General features: G+C 42.1%; 1 protein-coding gene across 1 annotated transcript; it reads left to right on the forward strand.

The window, feature by feature from the left end:
• The first annotated feature begins 4,467 nt into the window (after positions 1–4,467).
• Positions 4,468–8,502, forward strand: NLRP10 (NLR family pyrin domain containing 10). The gene is made up of 2 exons (XM_060605916.3): positions 4,468–4,853; positions 6,482–8,502. Exons 1-2 carry the CDS (start codon positions 4,571–4,573, stop codon positions 8,116–8,118), a joined length of 1,920 nt encoding a protein of 639 aa, XP_060461899.1. The 5' UTR covers positions 4,468–4,570; the 3' UTR covers positions 8,119–8,502.
• Positions 8,503–21,292: the final 12,790 nt, after the last annotated feature.

A 21,292-nucleotide genomic window follows, 5' to 3' on the forward strand; every position in this document is an offset into this window, starting at 1 on the left:
GCTTCTCCCCTCTTCACCAGCAGCCCTCCCACCCTTAGGAGATGCTCTTACTCATCATTCAAAGAGAATCCAGGGACAACCAGACATGAGTACCCTCACCTGACCACAAAACTCACAGACCCGCTTTGCTCTGCCAAATGACCCTGTCACTTTCCTCAGGCATGGATGGAAGATGTTCCCTCCATTCTCCTGTCAAAGGCCCATCTTTTGCTTTTGCTTTGAATCCTGCCTCAATCCACAGCTCAATTCTCTCCTCTGGTACTTCTCTCTCTTGCCTGTATTTCTAACCTGATTCTGTGTCAGATGATTTTTTATCAGCATCTAAATCCTTCCCATACTCTCTCACATTAAAACAAACAAGACCTTCTTTTGGCCCCACATCCCCCACATCTTCTCAGGACCTCTCAATTCCTTTTGTTGCCAAGCTTCCTGAAAGATATGTCTATATACATTAGTTAATGTACTTTCTTTTGTACTGAGGTTTAGTTGACATACATCATTATATTTATTTCAGATATACAACATTATGATTCAATATATGTTTATATTGTGAACTGATCATCACAACAAATCTAGCTAACATCCATCATCATACATAGTTCCAAATTTTTTTGTGTGATGAGAACTTTCAAGATTTACTCTTACTAACTTCCAAATATGCAATACAGTATTACTATCTCTACTTCTACCTCCTGTTCTTACTTTGCTAATTTTTATTTTATAACATATATGCTCATAGTTTAAAAGATCAATTAACATCAAAAAGCTTGTGCTCCAAATCCAGTACTTTCCTGGTCCACTTCTCCAACCCCCTCCCTACTCCACTACCTCCATTCTCTCTTTCCTGAGGCAACTGCTTTTATATTTAAATTGTTTCCTCTTGTATCTCTGCACTTTTATTTTTTTATTTTACTATATTTACATTTATTTATTTTTGAGAGACGTAGAGAGACAGAGAACAAGTGGGGGAGGGGCAGAGAGAGAAGGAGACACAGAATCCGAAGCAGGCTCCAGGCTCTGAGCTGTCAGCACAGAGCCCGATGTGGCGCTCGAACCCACAAACTGTGAGAGAACATGACCTGAGCTGAAGTCAGATGCTTAACCAACTGAGCTACCCAGGTGCCTCTCATCTCTGCACTTTTAAATAATAAATGTCTACTGCTACCTTTTGTCTCATCAATTTTATGCACTATCTCTTGACTTCCTATGCCATAATATTCCACCACTGTCCTTTCAATATGGTTATATTATACATTTTAGTTAGATCAATATTCAGCGGTTCCATTATTATTTCTATGCAAACATTATTTACAATGGAGTGTTGTAGTTTATTATTATGTAAAATTCTTTCTTATTTTTTGTTTTTCCTAGAGCTAGAATTTCTATATTCTAGTTATTTGTTTAGTTTTCTTGGTATTGAATGTTAGTTTCTCCATACCTTCTAGTAGCCTCTCAGTAGGATCTTCCAGAGGGCCTAGAAGCATCTGTTATTCTGTCAATTCTTTTTTCCCCCTGGAGATGATCTGAGAGCCCTATTCTCCTCGGTCAGGGCTTCTGTCCTGTCCCCACTCTAGGCTCTCTGACAAGGTGCCCTGGGCAGAGTGGGGAGGGTGCTTTGTTTTCCTCCTTGTTTGGATTCCTGTTTCATGGAGCTCCTATATTTCTCCCTTTTCACTTTGGTGGAGCACATCCTCCAGTGGTTTAAACAATGTGAAGAAATGGTGCAATGCATGGCTGAGGACATGGTGGTGACAGTGCCTCCATTCCTTTGCCTCGCGAGTCAGACTGCCCCAGCCTGGCCCTGTGTCAAGTTGTAGGAGAGTGCTGGGGTTTCAGAGAGGGAGAGGAAAGGGCTGCTGGACTCTTTTTTTTTCTTGGTGACAGAATAGGTCATCCCTTTGGCCATTCCCTTGTTTTTCAATTTACTATGTGCAGGAAGGAAGTCAAGTTTTCTTCTGATGAGCAGCGCTTATCTACTGAATGTTAGATGGAATGTGTGGGTGTTTCTGCTGCTCTGAGGCCCTGGGGTGCTTCATCTCTCCCAGCCCCAGATGGGCCAGGGCCTATTAGGTATGAAAGGGGAGGTGACGGGATTGTTCCACCCACCCTTTTAATCCCAGCACCACCAAGAAGAAGTGAACTAGTGGGTTTGGGCTAAGTGGACCCAGGCTTGGCTGGGATCTGACTAGAAAAGAAGATCTGTTTCCCTCAGTGCCCAGGACCTGGCTTGTTGGGCTCCTGCTTAAGGGAGGTGAGTCATCCCTAACTCACCTCCAGCTCTTTGAGTCCAAATGGCCTGAAGCCTAGATAGCAGATCTCCTTGGCACCCTCTAGTGCTATCTTTTCTTGCTGTCTCCTGAATTAGCTCTGCCAACAGCAGAGATTTTCAGGGGAGCCTGAGAGTTTATTGTAAATCACTCCTGTGTCAATAGGCTTGCTTTTCCAAACTACCCCAAGACTTGCACCCAAAGTCCCTTGTATCCTAACATACTCTGAAAATTTTTTTCTCACTTTTTGGTGCATAGTTAGAATGCTGGCATTTGAATCTCAGTGGCTTTCCCCATATCCAAATACCTTTTTCTAGCTCTCAGACATTTTGCTACTGAGATGGATTTCCCATTGGTTATAGATCAGAGGGGTAGTTCTGGACTCTGAAGTCTTCTAATTGTTGCTTCTCTTCTTCTGAAGACTGCCACCCTGTCAACATATTAGCTCTATATTTTAAACACAATTCAAGATCCTGTTCTCTCTAGTGGGGGATAGCAGTTAGTCTAACGACATGGTTTCTGCATCTGTCTTCTATGGTTTTTCTTTTCACATCTTTCTGTTCCTATTTACCCAGGTCATAGACAATGATTTAAATCCTGCCTCTTTGCCCACTGGTCCGGCTCTGGAAAATTCTGGAAAACCACTTTTCTCTCAAATTTCTTATCTGGAGTAACCCCTAAGATAGTTTCTGTGATGATCAAGAGAGATAATACTTAGAAATCATGGGGAAAAATAACCCAGTGAAGAAATGGGCAAAAGACATGAATAGACACTTTCCCAAAGAAGACATCCAGATGGCCAACAGACACATGAAAAGATGCTCAACATCACTCATCATCAGGAAATATAAATCAAAACCACATTGAGATACCACCTCACATGGGTCAGAGTGGCTAACATTAACAACTCAGAAAACAAAAGATGTTGGTGAGGATGTGGAGAAATAGGAACCCTCTTGCACTGTTGGTGGGAATGCAAACTGGTACAGCCACTCTGGAAAATAGTGTGGAGGTTTCTCAAAAAATTAAAAATAGAACTACCTTATGACCCAGCAATAGTGATACTAGGGATTTATCCAAAGGATACGGGAGTGCTGATTCATAGGGGCACATGTACCCCAATGTTTATAGCAGCACTTTCAACAATAGCCAAATTATAGAAAGAGCCCAAGTGTCCATCAACTGATGAATAGATAAAGAAGATCTGGTTTATATATACAATGGAATACTACTTGGCAATGAGGAAGAATGAAATCTTGCCATTTGCAACAATATGGATGGAACTGAAGAGTATTATGCTAAGTGAAATAAATAAAAGAAAACCAGATATCATATGTGTTCACTCATATGTGTAACTTGAGCAACTTAACGGAGGACCGTGGGAGAAGGGAAGGGGAAAAATAGTTTCAAACAAAGAGGGAGGCAAACCATAAGAGACTCTTGAATATGGATAACAAACTGAGGGTTGGTGGGGGGGTGGGGGAGGGGGAAATGGATGATGGACATTGAGGAGGGCACTTGTTGGGATGAGCACTGGGTGTTGTATGTAAGCAATGTATCATGGGAATCTACCCCCAAAACCAAGGGCACACTGTATACACTATATGTTAGCTAACTTGACAATAAATTTTAAAAAAAGAAAAGAAATCATGGGGCACAAAGTGAGCCCTCAAAGTGACTGTTCTTTTATTATTTGAACTTGTCTCCTTATCTGAATTAGAAAACTACCAGCTTTGAAATCCTGTGTGTGCTTGAGTCCATGAGGCTGATTGCGAAGCCAATGGGTTGATGATATAGAGTTTCTACCTTCTTGCCAGAACTCCTCAGTAGTCCTAGCCAGTATGCTTCAACTCTGGATAGGTTCACAAAGTCAGGGAAGGGCTCACTTTGAAAACTTAAAGAAGTATATATTTTTAACCCAACTGTCTTAAGTAGGCATTTAGGGCCTGATAGTGTGTGTGAGAGGGAGAACGGGGGCGGAGGGAGAGATGGAGAGATAGAACCTATACACCCACATCCCTTCCTTCCTATTTGCTGGCACAGACACACGTCAGCTGACAAAGAGGCACAGCCGGGAATGAGTAAGAAAATTCCCTGCTGTCCCACCTACTCGCTTTTCTTGGAATTTTGCACACGTCTCTCTCTCCTCTCTCCTTGGCCTGGGCTCAGCAGCTTGCTAAACACCCAGAAAGGAGAGTGGCTGAGGTGCCTGCAGGCTGCTTTTCCCTCAGTGCTCACCTCTCTTCCCCTCTCCCTTGCTTCTCCAGGTCACTGGTCTCAACTCGACCCTTCACCCCAACACCATGGCCCTGGCCCACAGCCCCCGAGAGACATTGCTCTGGGTTTTGAGTGACCTTGAGGACAAAAGCTTCAAGCTATTCAAGTTCCACTTACGGGACAGAAGCCTGCTTGAGAGGCAGCCACAGCTGGCTCGGGGGGAGCTGGAGGACCTGAGCCGGGTGGACCTGGCTTCTTTGCTGATTTCCCTGTATGGAGCACAGGAGGCCTCAAAGGTGGTGCTCAGGATCCTGAAGGTCATGAACCTGTTGGAACTAGTGGACCAGCTCAGCCACATCTGTCTGAATGGTGAGTGCAGGAGGGGATGACAGGAGGTCAGGGTAGCCCCAGGACTATGTATGTAAGCAATGTATCATGGGAATGATACCCCCATGACATTTCCAGAGACTCCCACAGCCTGTGATTTATGCTGTCTCTTACTCTTGCCCTCTGTCCATGCCTAGGATCACCAGTGCCCAGGGTCCTGGTGGTCTCCAGCCCAAGGCTCTGACAGCCTGAGCCGAAGGTGGGGATTTATTTACAGAAAGATTACTATTATCTTGTGGCCATAATGCCCCCACCTCCTGCCTCCAGTCATAGTGCCACAGAAAAGAAGAGGAGAGGAGAAGGACTTAGAGATTGGGGAAGATGTTGGTGAAGGGGATTCCGCTAAGCAGCAGAAATGGCATCAGGTGGTGGGGGTCTGACCTTGCCTTAGCTGCTGTCCTAGCAGGCAGCTCAGGCTATTTCCCACAGAGGACAGTCTGCTTCTGCGTCCTTCTCTCTCAAGGAACTGATGGATTGATGCCGCCCTAGAGTGCAGGATGGGCATGGAGCCCAGAAGGTCTCCTGTCCCTTCTCATGGGGTGCTGGGGGGGTGCTCCATCCATAGACCCCTTTCACACCTGAGACCTCTTCTGGCACAAAGTCATGGCTTCTGCTCAGAAGCTGGTTTATCTTGAGCACCTGCTTTGATTACCAAAAATATGTTTCTATTACTTCACTATCCTCCAGCTTCCCTTCCCTTTCTCCCCTCTCTGTCCTTATCATTTCAATTTTAAAAAAGTTTTTAATTGTTTTTTTTTAAAGTTTATTTATTTATTTTGAGAGAGAGAGAGATAGAGAGAGAGAGAGAGAACAAGGGGAGGCAGAGAACCCCAAGCAGGCTCCGCACTGTCAGCACAGAGCCCACACAGGGCTCAATCCCACAAATTGTGAGATCATGACCTGAGCCAAGTCAAGAGTCAGATGCTTAACAAACTGAGCCACCCAGGCGGCCCTGTCTTCACCATTTGAAATGAGGATGTTTCATCGGAACACTCAGTCATATACACAGAGACTTTTACACATATACATATTCTTACAAACACCTACTTGCTGATGCACACTGACATGCCTTCCTCACACAAAAATACACAAGCTTTTGGGGTGCCTGGGTGGCTCAGTCAGTTATGCATCCAACTTCAGCTCAGGTCATGATCTCACAGTTCGTGGGTTCAAGCCCCACATCAGGCTCAGAGCCTGGAGCCTGCTTCAGATTCTGTGTCTCCCTCTCTCTCTGCCCCTACCCTGCTCGTGCTCTGTCTCTCTCTCAAAAATAAGTAAACATTAAAAAAATACATAAGCTTTCATAGGTGTACTCTCATGGGCATGTGTGGATACAGTCACTCATACTCCACAGATACCCACACACACAAAACACACCCTTGCACACTCATATGGGTGTACACATGCACACCAGGCATGTAAATGTGTGCAGATACACACACATACACATCTGTAGCAGTCACTGTCCTTGTGGCTGGAAGTATAAACTTCAGGAAGATAGAAGTTAGCATACAAAATGAAACTAGAGATCAGGATCTAGAGTGTGAACGGCCCTCTTGGTCCTTCTTTATCTCCATGTCACCCGCTAACACCCCATGTGTCTGGCTCAGATTACAGAGAAATATACCGAGAGCATGTGCGCGGCCTGGAGGAGAGGCAAGAGGGGGGACCCTGCGGCAGCCACAGCCAGCTGCTCCTCGTGGCCAGGCCTAGCCAGGAGAGCCCAGAATCGTCTGCCCTCCCCGTTCTGGAGCAAGAGCTGGACTCCGTGTCGCTGCAGGCTCTGTTTGATCCAGGAGAAAGGCCTTACCAAGCCCTGCCCACAGTGGTACTACAGGGGTCTGCTGGCACTGGAAAGACAACACTGGCCAGAAAAATGGTGCTGGACTGGGCCACTGGCACGCTTTACCAAGGCCGGTTTGATTATGTCTTTTATGTCAGCTGCAGAGAAGTGGTCCTGTTGCAGGAGGGCAGACTGAACCAGCTCCTCTTGTGGTGTTGTGGGGACAACCAGGCACCTGTGGATGAGATGTTGAGGGAGCCAGAGCGGCTGCTGTTCATCCTGGACGGCTTTGATGAGCTGCAGAGGCCCTTTGCAAAGGGCTTGAAGAGGCTGAGTCCGTGCCCCATGGGGGAAATCCTGCACCGTCTAATTAGGAGAGAGATGCTTTCCACGTCTTCACTTCTTATCACCACCCGGCCCCTGGCTTTGCCGAATCTGAAGCCCTTGCTGAAACAGTCGCATCATATTCACATCCTAGGCTTTTCTGAGGATGAGAGGAGGAAGTATTTCAGCTCCTATTTCACGGATGAGGAGCAAGCCAGAAATGCCTTTGACATTGTACAAGGGAATGATATTCTCTACAAATCATGTCAGATTCCAGGCATCTGTTGGGTGGTCTGCTCCTGGTTGAAGGAGCAGATGGAGAAGGGCAGGGAGATCTCAGAGACTCCCAGTAATGGCACAGACATCTTCATGGCCTATGTCTCTACCTTCCTGCCGCCCAGTGACAACGGAGGCGGCTCTGAGCTTACCCGGCACAGGGTCCTGATGGGTCTGTGCTCCTTAGCAGCTGAGGGGATCCAGCACCAGAGGTTCATGTTTGAAGAAGCTGACCTCAGGAAGTACAATTTAGATGGGACCAGGCTTGATGCTTTCCTGAGCAGCATGGATTACCAAGAGGGATTTGACATCAAGAAGTTCTATACCTTCCGCCACATTAGTTTCCAGGAATTTTTTTATGCCATGTCCTACCTGGTGAAAGAGGACCAGAGTCAGCTGGGGAAAGAGTCCCACAGAAAAGTAAACAGCCTTCTGGATGAAGAGGGGCAGGCAGGGAACGAGGAGATGACCCTCAGTACATGGTTTTTATTGGACATATCGAGAAAAGAGACCTCCTCGAACTTTGAGCTAAAGTTCTCCCTCAAAATTTCTCCCTCGGTACAGCAGGATCTGAAGAATTTTAAAGAAAAAATGGAATCTATAAAATGTAACAGGGCCTGGGATTTGGAATTATCTCTGTATAAGTCTAAAATAAAGAATCTGGTAAAGGGCGTTCAGATGAGCGATGTATCGTTTAAGATGGAACATTCAAATAAAAAGAAATCCCATGGCAAGAACTCATTTTCTGTCAAAACCAGCTTGAGCAATGGATGGAAAGAAAAGCAAAAATGTCCTTGTGACAATAATATAGCAAAGGCTCAAGAGAAGTCTTCTAATGGAAAAGGCAGAGAGGCAGAGGAATGAACGATGTGGCGGGTAGGAGCAGCATTTATCTGGGAAGCAGATAGAACTGAAGGGTTGGGAAGGTGGTGGGGGTAGGGACCGGAGGATAGGGGAAGACAGGGTGTAAAAAGGAATGGACAGATGAGAGATTACACTAATGGGTACTAGGAGTGGAAAAGCAGAGGAACAAATCGAAAATAACATTGGATAATAGGGGATCAGAAAACTTGGAACATAAGATGTGGGGAAAGTCCATGTGGAATGAGTTCCCAGGAACAACCACATTTACCATCAATGGCTCAAAATCAGTTATTTAAAATCCCCTCCTCCTAGAGGCTGTTTATAACCTCCTATACCGTAGAGTTTCAGTAACCCCTCTTATGTGTCAATGTCAGTCACCAAACATGTGATTTGACTCTTTGTATAAAATAAACTTCTAAATATAATAAACTATGGATTGTGCTTATTCTATAAAATGGGATAATGTGAAACATATCATATCAACATTTATTTATTTTTTCAACATTTATTTATTTTTGGGACAGAGAGAGACAGAGCATGAACGGGGGAGGGGCAGAGAGAGAGGGAGACACAGAATCGGAAACAGGCTCCAGGCTCTGAGCCATCAGCCCAGAGCCTGACGCGGGGCTCGAACTCACGGACCGCGAGATCGTGACCTGGCTGAAGTCGGACGCCCAACCGACTGCGCCACCCAGGCGCCCCTCATATCAACATTTAAAGGAAATAGTGTACTGTGTCATACTGGAATATCCCTTTGACTTTGTACTTGTGATCAATTGCTGCTTAGATAGTAGCTCCCCATCTTTCTAGAAACTTCTAGAGTTTCCATGTTGGAAATAAGCCATATCTTGTTACAGATCTTTGGTCTTGGAAGGTCTACTGTGACTTGACTTAGCTTTGTACTAATACCATGTCACTTGTCCTCATTGGTGCCATTACCTCCCTTTTATTTTTGTAAAGACCAGTCAGTTCTAAGCGGTAACTCATAATCTCTTTTTCTTCTTTGGCTCCCTCTGTATAGAAAAGAAGAAGAATCAAAGGAATTCCAGATGTAGTTCGTGACTCATTTCTTAGATGAGGAAATTAAAGTTCAGTTAGGGGCCCTATCAATTTCTGGGGTTCCTCAAAGACATCTCTTAGTTCCCATACCTCAGTCAACAGTGTAGAGGCCCCTGAGGACCTTGTGCCTAAGCACTGCAAACCTATCCCCACCCCAGCTGTTGCTGCTGGTGTCAGCACAGCTGAGAATGTCGGCGCTGCTTTGGACCCTCAGTGCCCCACAGAAAGGTTATAGATACCCCTCGTTTTGCTTTTTACACATTTTTATTACTGTCATGACTCCTCACAAATTGATTCCATGTGTACCAATTCCAGTAATCTGCTGGACATGCCCAGACGTCTGAATCCAAGGGAACTCAGCCTTGGATGGTCAATTGGGACATCATAACACTAATTATTATTAATTCTTTTTCACACAGGAAGGTTGGTGGCTCCACATTTGATAATTAGATAGATTGCATATTGAACACCTAGATTCAGGGTACATGTAACAAACCTTATGCGTGTGCATATACTTATTTGAAGAGTAATTTGTACTACGTTCCTACAGAGGCTGGTTGGCATCCAGTGAGAAAGGCTGTGTTGTCCCCTACAGAGCTTAGATGTTCACAGAGACCAACTCCCGAATGTCATACAGAATTTGGGCACAATGAAACAGGTGCTTAGCTACACTGCTGGATTTTCATGGGGCCTAGGAGGCCTGCTTCAAAAAACATGGATCTAAAAACCACTGAGGTTTAAACATATTAGGATTCACGTTCAATCCAAACTAGCTTAAGCAAAAATTAAATGACCCACTGTATTTACTTTTTAAAAAGTAATGATTTCTAGTTTTAGGTATGTCAGGCTCTTTTTATTTATTTATTTATTTTAAAAAAAATTTTTTTAATGTTTATTTATTTTTGATACAGAGCATGAATGGGGGAGGGGCAGAGAGAGAAGGAGACACAGGATCGGAAGCAGGCTCCAGGCTCTGAGCCATCAGCCCAGAGCCCGACTCGGGGCTTGAACTCACGAACCGTGAGATCGTGACCTGAGCTGAAGTTGGACGCTCAACCGACTGAGCCACCCAGGCACCCCTGTCAGGCTCTTTTTAAACAACAACATCAAGGTTTCACTCTCTCTCTTGTCTGTTGCTCTTTTTATAGTCACCCTTTCTTCTCATTTCAGAGAGTGGCTCTTACATGTCAGAGAAAATGGCCATAAGAGCCATTTCTCTTATGGTCTGCTTAAACCATCCTTACAGTCAATGACCCTAAAGGAACAGAATTGTCTTTACCAACAGGTCTAGCAGAGAAGTTGGAAGAGGTTTCTGACCTGACCCTAGATATGTACCAAGCCTTGAACAATCACTGTGGTCTGGAAGATGAACTTCTCTGACTGGATAGCCCTAAGTCTCATGGTCTAGGCCACACCCCCATGGCTAAGTAAGAAAGAATCAGAACTTCCTGAAATGCATGGAATGGGAGAGTAGCTCCCCAAAGGGAAGGATTCTGAACAGGCAGAACAATATGTCACACAGACTTTACACAAATACAAGTGTGTCTGATGGTCTGGGATTCCCTGAGGGGGCTGTGTAAGAGGGAGATGCAATGAAATCCCTGTGGATAGAAGTCTGAAAGAAAGGGTCCACTGGGCTTCAGGACTTGATGGTCAAAGGGAGGAGTGATTCCAGGTACAGAGAGGGGCTGGCCTTACCTGGTGCTTACTTAGCCTCCCTCTGGGGAGTGGGAGGTGCCAACCATGGGAAAGAGAAGGCTGTGGTCAAAGGGAAGAGCTCTGTCCCTAGGGAACAGCCATGGGGACCCCCTCTGAAGGGGTGGGGTTCAAGAGTGGCAGGAGGAGGAAGGTAGTGAGACAAAATACAAGATGCCCAGTTACATTTGAATTTCAGATAAACTATATATATATATATTTTTTTTTTTTTGCGTGGGACACACTTATACTAAAAGTTTACTTGTTTATCTGAAATTCAAACTTAACTGAGCATTATATATTTTTATTTGTTCAATCTGGCAACCCTTAGTGGAGGAGGGTGGTGGGGGAGCAGGCAGCAGCCATAAGCCACATGAAGTAATATATCAGCTGCTATAGCTCCAAATAGTCTTGAAATTTTTACCATATTTCTCCCCATCTCTGGGATTCTTAAAATGAAACCCACATTTTTTTGTAGAACCCACAAACTGGTGGGGTTCCTATAGCAAGTTAAAAATGTGAATATTCTTGGGAATATTTGGAGAACATTTGCCAGGGAAAGACTGAATTTATTTTAGCAAATATGTGGCAATTTTGAGATTGGATCAATGTGCAAATCCATTTTTGTCACTGTTGTCATTGACTATGCCTTCTTAGACAAGTTAGAATTTCCTTTTCCCTTTTTGGAACATTGGCAGAAATGCAACTCCCTCCACACACACACACGCACACACAGACACACAAAACAAACAAACCAAAATAATCTACCCCGCAAACAACCCCTCCAAACACCACACAAAACAACAAATCAAAACAACAAAACAAAGCAAAACACCCTTCTGAGTTCATAACAGACTCAGAAAGATGATAATCTTTATGTTTCACACTGCCCATTCCCCACTTTTAGCCCCCAATGGATTTTTTTTTTCCAATTTAGTTAACATACAGTGTAATCACCCAGTGATTGATCACTTACATATCACACCCAGGGCACTTACATATGACACTTACATATGACATGTAAGTGCCCTCCTTAATGCCTGTCACCCATTTAACCTCCCCTCCCATCAACCCTCAGTTTGTTCTCTGTATTTTTTTTAATTTATTTTAGAGAGAGCATGTGCAAGTGGTGGGGGCAGAGAGAGAGGGAGAGAGAATCCCAAGCAGGTTCCACACTCGGTGTGGAGACCGATGCAGGGCTCCATCCCACGACCCTGAGATCATGACCTGAGCAGACGCTCAACTGACTGAGCCACCCATGTGCCCCAGTAAAGGTGGTTAAAGATAAATTTATTTTAAATTTAATTTTATTGTTTCCCTGTTCTGATTTGCTTCTATTCAGTGTTGATTTTTTAAAAATATAATTTATTGTCAAGTTAGTTAACATATAGTGTATACAGGGTGCTCTTGGCTTCAGGAGTAGATTCCCATGATTCATTGTTTAAATTTAACACCAGTGCTCATCCCAACAAGTGCTCTCCTTAATGCCCATCACCCATTTTTCCCTCTCCCTCATGCCCCCATCAACCCTCAGTTTGTTCTCCATATTCAAGAGTCTTACGGTTTGCTTCCCTCTGTTTCAAACTATTTTTCCCCTTCCCTTCCTCCATGGTCTTCTGTTAAGTTTCTCAAGTTCCATATGAGTGAAAACATATGATACCTGTATTGCTCTGGCTGACTTATTTCACTTAGCATAGTACTCCTCAGTTCTGCCCACGTTGTTGCAAATGGCAAGATTTCATTCTTATTGCCAAGTAGTATTCAATTGTATATCTAAACCACATCTTCTTTATTCATTCACCAGTTATGGACATTTGGGCTCTTTCTGTAATTTGGCTATTGTTGAAAGTGCTGCTATAAACATTGGGGTATATGTGCCCCTATGAATCAGCACTCCCGTATCCTTTGGATAAATTCCTAGTAGCGCTATTGCTGGGTTGTAGGGTAGTTCTATTTTTAATTTTTTGAGGAAACTCCACACTGTTCTCCAGAGTGGCTGCACCAGTTTGCATTCCCACTAATAGTGCAAGAGGGTTCCCCTTTCTCCACATCCTCACCAACATCTGTTGTTTCCTGAGTTGTTAACGTTAGCCACTCTGACCTGTGAGGTGGTATCTCAATGCGGTTTTGATTTGTATTTCCCTGATGATGAGCGATGTTGAGCACCTTTTCATGTGTCTGTTGGCAATCTGGGTGTTTTCTTTGGAAAAGTGTCTATTAATGTTTTCTGCCCATTTCTTCACTGGATTATTTATTTTTAGAGTATTGAGTTTAGTAAGTTTTTAAAATATATTTTGAATACTTTTTATCTGATATGTCATTTGCACATATCTTTTCCCATTCTGTTGGTTGCCTTTTAGTTTTGTTGATTGTTTCCTTTGCTGTGCAGAAGCTTTTTATCTGGATGAGGTCCCAATAGTTCACCTTTGCTTTTATTTCTCTTGCCTTCAGAGACGTGTTAAGTAATAAGTTGCTGCAGCTGAGATCAAAGAGGTGGTTGCCTGTTTTATCCTCCAGGGTTTTGATGGTTTCCTGTCTCACATTTAGGTCTCTTACCCATTTTGAATTTATTTTTGTGTATTGTGTAAGAAAGTGGTCCAGGTTCATTCTTCTGCATGTTGTCCAGTTCTCCCAGCACCATTTGCTAAAGAGTATGTCTTTTTTCCCCATTGGATATTCTTTCCGGCTTTGTCAAAGGTTAGTTGGCCATACTTTTGTGGGTCCAATTCTGGGTTCTCTATTCTATTCCTTTGGTCTATGTGTCTGTTTTTGTGCCAATACCACATTGTCTTGATTACAGCTTTATAGTGAAGACGAAAGTCTGGGATTGTGATGCCTCCCACTTTGGTTTTCTTTTTCAGCATTACTTTGGCTATTCAGGGTCTTTGGTGGTTCCATACAAATTTTAGGATTGTTTGTTCTAGCTCTGAGAAAAATGCCAGTGCCATTTTGATTGGGATTGCATTGAATGTGTAGATTGCTTTGGGTAGAATTGACATTTTAACAATATTTGTTCTTCCAATCCATTGGAGTGGAACGTTTTTCCATTTCTTTGTGTCTTCTTCAACTTCTTTCATAGGTTTTCTATAGTTTTCAGCATACAGATCTTTTACCTCTTTGGTTAGGTTTATTCCTCGGTTTTTTATGGTTCTTGTTGCAATTGTAAATGGGATCAATTTCTTGCTTTCTCTTTCTGTTGCTTCATATTGGTGTATAGAAATGCAACCAATTTCTGTACATTGATTTTTTATCCTGAAACTTTGCTGAATTCATGTTATCAGTTCTAGCAGCTTTTTGGTGGAGTCTTTCGGGTTTTCCATGTAGAGTATCATGCCATCTGTGAAGAGTGAAAGTTTGACTTTTTCTTTGCCAATTTGGATGCCTTTTATTTCATTTTGTTGTCTGATTGCTGAGGCTAGGACTTCCAACACTATGTTAAACAACAGTGGTGAGAGTGGACATTCCTGTCCTGTTCTTGATCTCAGGGAGAAAGCTCTCAGTTTTTCCCATTGAGGATGATATTAGCTGTAGGCTTTTCATATATGGTTTTTATGATGTTAAAGTATGTTCCTTCTATGCTGACTTTCTTGAAGGTTTTTTAAAGAAAGATGCTATATTTTGTCAAATGCTTTTTCTGTATCTTTTGACAAGATCATGTGGTTCTTATCCTTTCTTCTATTAATGTGATGCATCACATTGATTGATTTGTGAATACTGAACCAGCCCTGCAGCCCAGGAATGAATCCCACTTGATCATGGTGAATAATTCTTTTAATATACTGTTGAATTCAATTTTCTAGTATGTTGTTGAGAATTTTTGCATCCATTTTCATCAGGGATATTGGCCTGTAATTCTTTTTAGTGGGATCTCTGTCTGATTTGGGAATGAAGGTAATGCTGGCTTTATAGAGTCCAGAAGCTTTACTTCCATTTCTATTTTTTGGAACAGCTTGAGAAGGATAGGTATTAATTTTGCTTTAAATGTCTGGTAGAACTCCCCTGGGAAGCCATTTGCCCCAGGACTCTTATTTGTTGGGAGATGTTTGGCAACTGATTCCATTTCTTCGCTGGGTATGGGTCTGTTCAAACGTTCCATTTCTTTCCTTTGAGTTTTGATAGTGCACGGGTGTCTAGAAATTTTTCCATTTCTTCCAGGTTGTCCAGACTGTTGGCACATAATTTTTCATAGTTTCATTATTCTCTAATAATTGTTTGTATTCCTGTGGTGTTGGTTGTGAGCTCTCCTCTTTCATTTGTGATTTTATCTATTTAGATTCTCTCTCTTTTCTTTTTGAGAAGTCTGGCTAGGGGGTTATTAATTTTGTTTCTTCTTTCAAAAATCAGCTCTTAGATTCATTGATCTGTTCTACTGGTTTTTTTGTTTTGTTTTGTTTTGTTTTTGGATTCTATATTGCTAATTTCTGTTCTAATCTTTATTATTTCTCTTCTGCTGGCTTTGGGGTTTCTTTGCTGCTCTGCTTCTAGTTCCTTTATGTGTGAGGTCAGGTTTTGTATTTGGGATTTTTCTTGTTTCTTGAGATAGACCTGGATTGCAATGTATTTGCTTCTTAGGACGACCTTTGCTGCATCCCAAGGGTTTGGACTATCATGTTTTCATTTTCATTTGCTTCCATTTATATATTTTTAAAATTTATTCTTTGGTTGACCCATTCATTCTTTAGTAGGATGTTCTTTATCTTCCATGCGTTTGGAGGTTTGCCAAATTTTTTCTTGTGGTTGATTTCAAGTTTCATATCGTTGTGACCTGAAAATATGAATGTTATGATTTCAATTCTTTTATATTTATAGAGGGCTGTTTTGTGACACAGTACGTGATCCATCTTGGAGAATGTTCCATGTGCACTTGAGAAGAATGTGTATTCTGCCACTTAAGGATGAAAAGTTCTGAATATATCTGTCAAGTCCATCAAGTCCAGTGTAATATTCAAGACCTTTGTTTCTTTATTGATTTTCTGCCTAGATGATCTGTCCATTGTTGTAAGTGGAGTATTAAAGTCCCCTGCAATTACTGTATTCTTATCAGTAAGATTGCTTATGTTTGTGACTAAATGATTTCTATATTTGGGTTGTTTCAAGTTGGGGGCATAAACATTTACAATTGTTAGCTCTTCTTGATGTATAGACCCCATAATTATGATATAATGCCCTTCTTCATCTCTTGTTACGGTCTTTAGTTTAAAATCGAGTTTGTCTCATATAAGTATGGCTACTCTAGCTTTCTTTTGACTTCCAGTAGCATGATAGATGGTTCTCCAACCCCTCACTTTCAATCTGAAGGCATTCTCAGGTCTAAAATGAGTCTTTTGGGGTGTCTGGGTGTCTCAGTTGGTTGAACATCCATCTTTGGCTCAGGTCATGATCTTGTGGCTCATGAGTTTGAGCCCCATGTAGGGCTCTGTGCTGATAGCTTGGAGCCTGGAACCTGCTTCAGATCCTGCTTCAGATCCCCTCTCTCTGCCCCTATGCTTGTGCTCTCTTTCAAAAATAAATAAACATTAAAAAAAAATTTTAATAAAATGAGTCTTTTATAGACAGTATATAGATGGGTCTTTTTTTTTTTAATCCATTCTGATACCCTATGTCTTTTGATTGGGGCATTTAGTCCATTTACATTCAGAATTATTTTTGAAAGATATGGATTTAGTGTAATTGTGTTATCTGTAGGTTTCATGCTGTAGGTGATGTCTCTGATCCTTTGTAGTCTTTGCAGCATTCTACTCACAGAGTCCCCCTTAGGATCTATTGCAGGGCTGGTTTAGTGGTCAAGAACTTCTTCAGTTTTTGTTTGTCTGGGAGTCTTTATCTCTCCTTGTATTCAGAATGACAGCCTTGCTGGATAAAAGATTCTTGGCTGTATATTGTTCTCTGTATTTAAGAGTCTTTTCTGGTTTGCCTCCCTCTTTGCTTTTACCTTATTTTTCCTTCCTTTTCCCTATATTCATCTGTTGAGTTTCTCAAATTCCACATGAGTGAAATCATATGATATCTGTCTTTCTCTAACTTATTTTGCTTAACATAATACCTTCCAGTTCCATCTACATTGTTGCAAATGGCAAAATTTCATTCTTTTTTATTGCCTAGTAGTATTCTATTATATATGTATACTACATCTTCTTAATCCATCCATCAGTTGATGGGAATTTGGGCTCTTTCCATAATTTATCTATTGTTGATAGTGCTGCTATAAACATTGGGGTGCATGTGCCTCTTTGAATCAGCACTTTTGTATTTTTTGGATAAATACCTAGTGGTACAATTGCTGGGCCATAGAGTAGTTCTATTTTTAATTTTTAATTTTTTGAGAAACCTCCATACTTTTTCCCAGAGTGGCATTTTGCACTCACTATTGGTAGGAATGCAAACTGGTGCAGCACAGTAGATTTTTTTTACCATGGAGACGGTGACTGGGGCATCCATACTGTCAGACTCAGCCTGCTGAGAGAAAGGATGGTTAATCTCAAAAAGGCGCCTTCATTAGTAGGATGTGTAACTATTCACCCTTTGACTTTATTTAAATAATCTTTTCCCCTTCACTCCTAGACTTGGGAACTAGACCACAAAATGTGTGAACTCTTTGAAGTAATTCATTTATAGACTTCTCTTGCCCTGTTTCTAGTTATTTTCTATCCTTCCTTCATCAAGATTTGAAATCTTATCTTCTTCACCCACAACATCCATGTCCTTCAGGACACTCAATTCATCCTCTGCAATATTTCTTGTTTTACTCATCCATTCCATCCTATTTATACTTCCTTCCAGCCTGTCTTGCAAAGCACGTGTGTGCATGCACACACACACACACACACACACACACACAACCCCAACAACAAATGAAATTGATTGGGTTTCTTTGTATTCATGCAATAGTTGCATTGAGACAGTGTGCCTTTGCATATGTATAGGGGCATTTGAGCATTGGCTCACCATCACTCATTGGCCTCCTTCCTCTACCAACAATATCTTTATTTCTCCTGGGGAATTTTTTCATTAAACTTTTTCAGGTGTGTACACTTGGGGTAGATGCTATCCTCAGCTATGGGGTAGGGACCATAAAGTGCCTATTTGGCAGCATTTTCCACCCTCATTAGTCACATTGTCTGGTTCATGGTCTCTCATGTAATCCTACTACAGTGAATGATATGGGGTGGGGGGGGGGGGTTCTTGGATTGGTTTTTGTGAATGAAAGCCTTTCCCCACAGAATAACTGGTATGTTTCCCATGGGACACAGATTGGAGAGGATGTATCTCTGTATTGGCAGCCTTGTTGTCTCTCAGAGGGGAGAGCCTCCTTGAGAATGGAACCTACCCTAGGAAAGCAGAGATGAGAAACAGAGAAAGGGAACCCAGATTCTGTTCACCTCATCTGAGTGTAGGATAAAGTCAAGCCTGAGGATTCATTCATCCCTACATTTTGCTGAGACTGAGCCAATGGTCTCATTGCTGTAGGCTGAACTCTGAGACCCTAGGTTCTTATACATACCTTGTGAGATTAATAACAGTATCTTAATTTCAGCAGAAAAGTAATAGGGCCAGAGAAGTTACATATTTTCTCAGTCATACAGCTAGTCTAGATGTTTTCTCTTCAAGTTAAAAAGCACCAACTATAAAGTAACCTGAATGACTATCCCCCCAACCCCCAATTTCAGTGTTTTCATACTTCTACTGGAAATATATTTAAAATTTTGGTAATGATATCCAGGCTTTCCACACAGTAACTTCAACCTACTTGTCTTAATGTGTTTTCCGATCACTGCAGATATTGTCCATCCCATGCAATAAGTCTAGATAACCTTGCCTTTGTTCATAGCTCCATCCCTTCCTCTCTTCCTCAACCTGTTTAGTAACATTCACTCAGCCTCTGCTTTCATTCTTTAATGGGGGGGGGGAGGTCCTGGTGGAATTGGGTCTGGAGTGAAGAGATGTTTTTCCCTATAGGGCTCTGAAGGAGTGTTGTTTCAAGTTTATATAGCTGAGATTTTTATGTCCATAGGGGAAAGTCTATATAAATTGATTATAAGTTCTCCAGAGAAGGGCTCTCAAAGGGCAAACATTTAATGCCCATATAATATTATAAAATCAGTGCATTCAATCACTGAGTTGTATTTATGGGAGAGGTTTTTTTTTTTTTGGTTGTTTTTTTTTTTTTTTTTTTTTTTACTGAAGAGGTGAAACATCTGATTAAATGGGATGAAAGTCAGAACCAGTCCATAGGAAAGGAACTGAAGATTCTGTTTATGTACTTGTTAGTGGGTTTGCCATTTATAGTTCTTCTCACTGATAATTGGAGATGCTTACCAGTGCTCAGGTGAGAATGTCAACTACTCTGCCTTTCATAGTCACATAAAACTCTGGGCAATAATTAGAGCTTTAAGTAGTTTTATTGCACTAATCATCAATTCATAGAGCTATGTAGCTGGGGTTGGAGGTGGTCAGAAATAAGGCCAGTCATGCACAAAGATGAAATCCTGAGAAAGGAGTGATTTGCCCAGGGTCATACAGAAAGTTAACAGTGGAGTTGAAAGGACATGTCATTGAATCAGTCAGGTTAGCATTAGGGTAACTCTTGTGAAGGGGAAAAGATGGAGGGAGAATTCAGGTTCATTTGTTCATTTGTTCCTTTTATCCTTTTTCCTCTCCTTTTTTTCTTTTCTTTTTCTCTTTCTTTTTTTCTTTCTTTCCTCCCTTTCTTTCCTCCCTTTTCCTTCCTTCCTTCCTTCCTTCTCTCTTTCTTCTTTCTTTCTTTTTCTTTCAAGATTCTCTAAATTTTCATATTTTAAAACTTATTGGTTTTATATACTCGGTGCTTAATATATGTATTTTTTATCTACTAGAAAAGGTACTTACATGGTTTTTTTCTGCAAAGTCTACTAATTTTAGGAGATTTTTTGATATCCAATATGTAATTATTGAGGTTAATACATATGGCATTCGATTTATCAATACAGAGTTAAACTCTGTAAATCAACTTGCCTTCTACTATCTGTTAATGTTTTAATGATCTGAGGTCAAGAAAACAGTATATATCCTCAGCTTGCTTGTCCTTCTATCCTTCTGTCTTCATCTTGTCCCACAGTGAAAGTCTGCTCGTTTTCAAAGCACCCCCTTCAAGGCCAGGAGGCCCTCATTCTAGTACTGAGATGTATGTCATCGAGTACCTTTGATTCGAGGAAGTCAGCCTGCCTCTTTCTGCCTTCCTCCTTCCACTTCCTGGCCCTTCCACCCATGACATCCTGTGATTATGGTTGTTTACTTCCTCTTGCCATTCCAAAGTACTTTTTCCCTTTTAAAATTTCTAGAGCACTTGTTTCCATCTAGTTCCCCTTAAGTGCCAGCTTGAGAAGTGAGCATTTTATTTTACCAATGAGAGGAGACTCTGAAGGTACTGGAAGGGTGGATGATATTATTTTGTCAGAGGTATGAAGGATAGATTGGAAGAGAAGTCACAAAATGTGGAGAAGCCAGTTAGGAGACTATTTAATGATGGGGGTAGGGTGGAGAGGGGCAGGCAAAGAAAAGAGGCCATGAATTGAAGCTGTGTTGGGGCGGGGGGGGAATGAACTTGCTGAGGCCAGAGGGACTCCAGATTTTAAAGACCTCACTGTAGGCTTGACAATAAATAGGATGCTGGGGACATTGGTTTGGGTGACTGGGGAGGACAAGGGGGAGAAGTGAGGTGCTCCTTCTCTGCCAAGAGGTGCTCACTTCTCCTGCCCCAGGACAAGGGGGAGAAGTGAGGTGCTTCCTGGGAGGAAGATGGTCAGCTGGGCCTGGGACTGGTGGGCCCAAAGGACTCAGGCAGCATATATGCCTTCTAGGTGCCCACCCACTTTTCTACCTTCCCTTCAGCTCTGTCCTCATCTGAATGGAGGAGAAGCATGCAGTTTTCTGTGAACAAATCAGAGAAACACTCATGTCAGGTCCAGGGCTACCTTCCTGCTGCAAACCACATGAGTGAACCTGAGTACAGGAAGAGTCAAAGACTCATCTTGGAGGTAGTAGCAGAGTTAGGACCCCTATAGGGTCTGCAGGGTCTCTCTATTCCCTTGACTTATTTTTCCTTCAGACACTATATTCCTTGAAGGCAGAGTCCAGGTTTCTAAATTTTAATATTTATTCTTTGATATATTCAACAAATGTTGGTGTTGCATTTATTATATCATTTATTATCTGTTCCGGGCACTGAGAACACAGGAAAGAATAGAACAAAACAAAGTTTCTGTCTTTCTGGAGCTTACATGCCAGAAGGGGGAGTTAGATAATAAGCAAAAGTCCAAATACTATGTGTTATTTCAGCTGGTGATGAGTGTTATGGCAAAATATAAACCAGGGAGATGGAAGTCACAGGGTGCTGGAGTAGGGGATAGGGGCTGCTATTTTGTGTTGTGTAGCCAGGAAAGAC

The sequence above is a fragment of the Panthera onca genome, chromosome D1, assembly GCF_046562875.1.
Source record: "Panthera onca isolate mPanOnc1 chromosome D1, mPanOnc1 haplotype 2, whole genome shotgun sequence".
In the NCBI taxonomy this organism is placed as follows: domain Eukaryota; kingdom Metazoa; phylum Chordata; class Mammalia; order Carnivora; family Felidae; genus Panthera; species Panthera onca.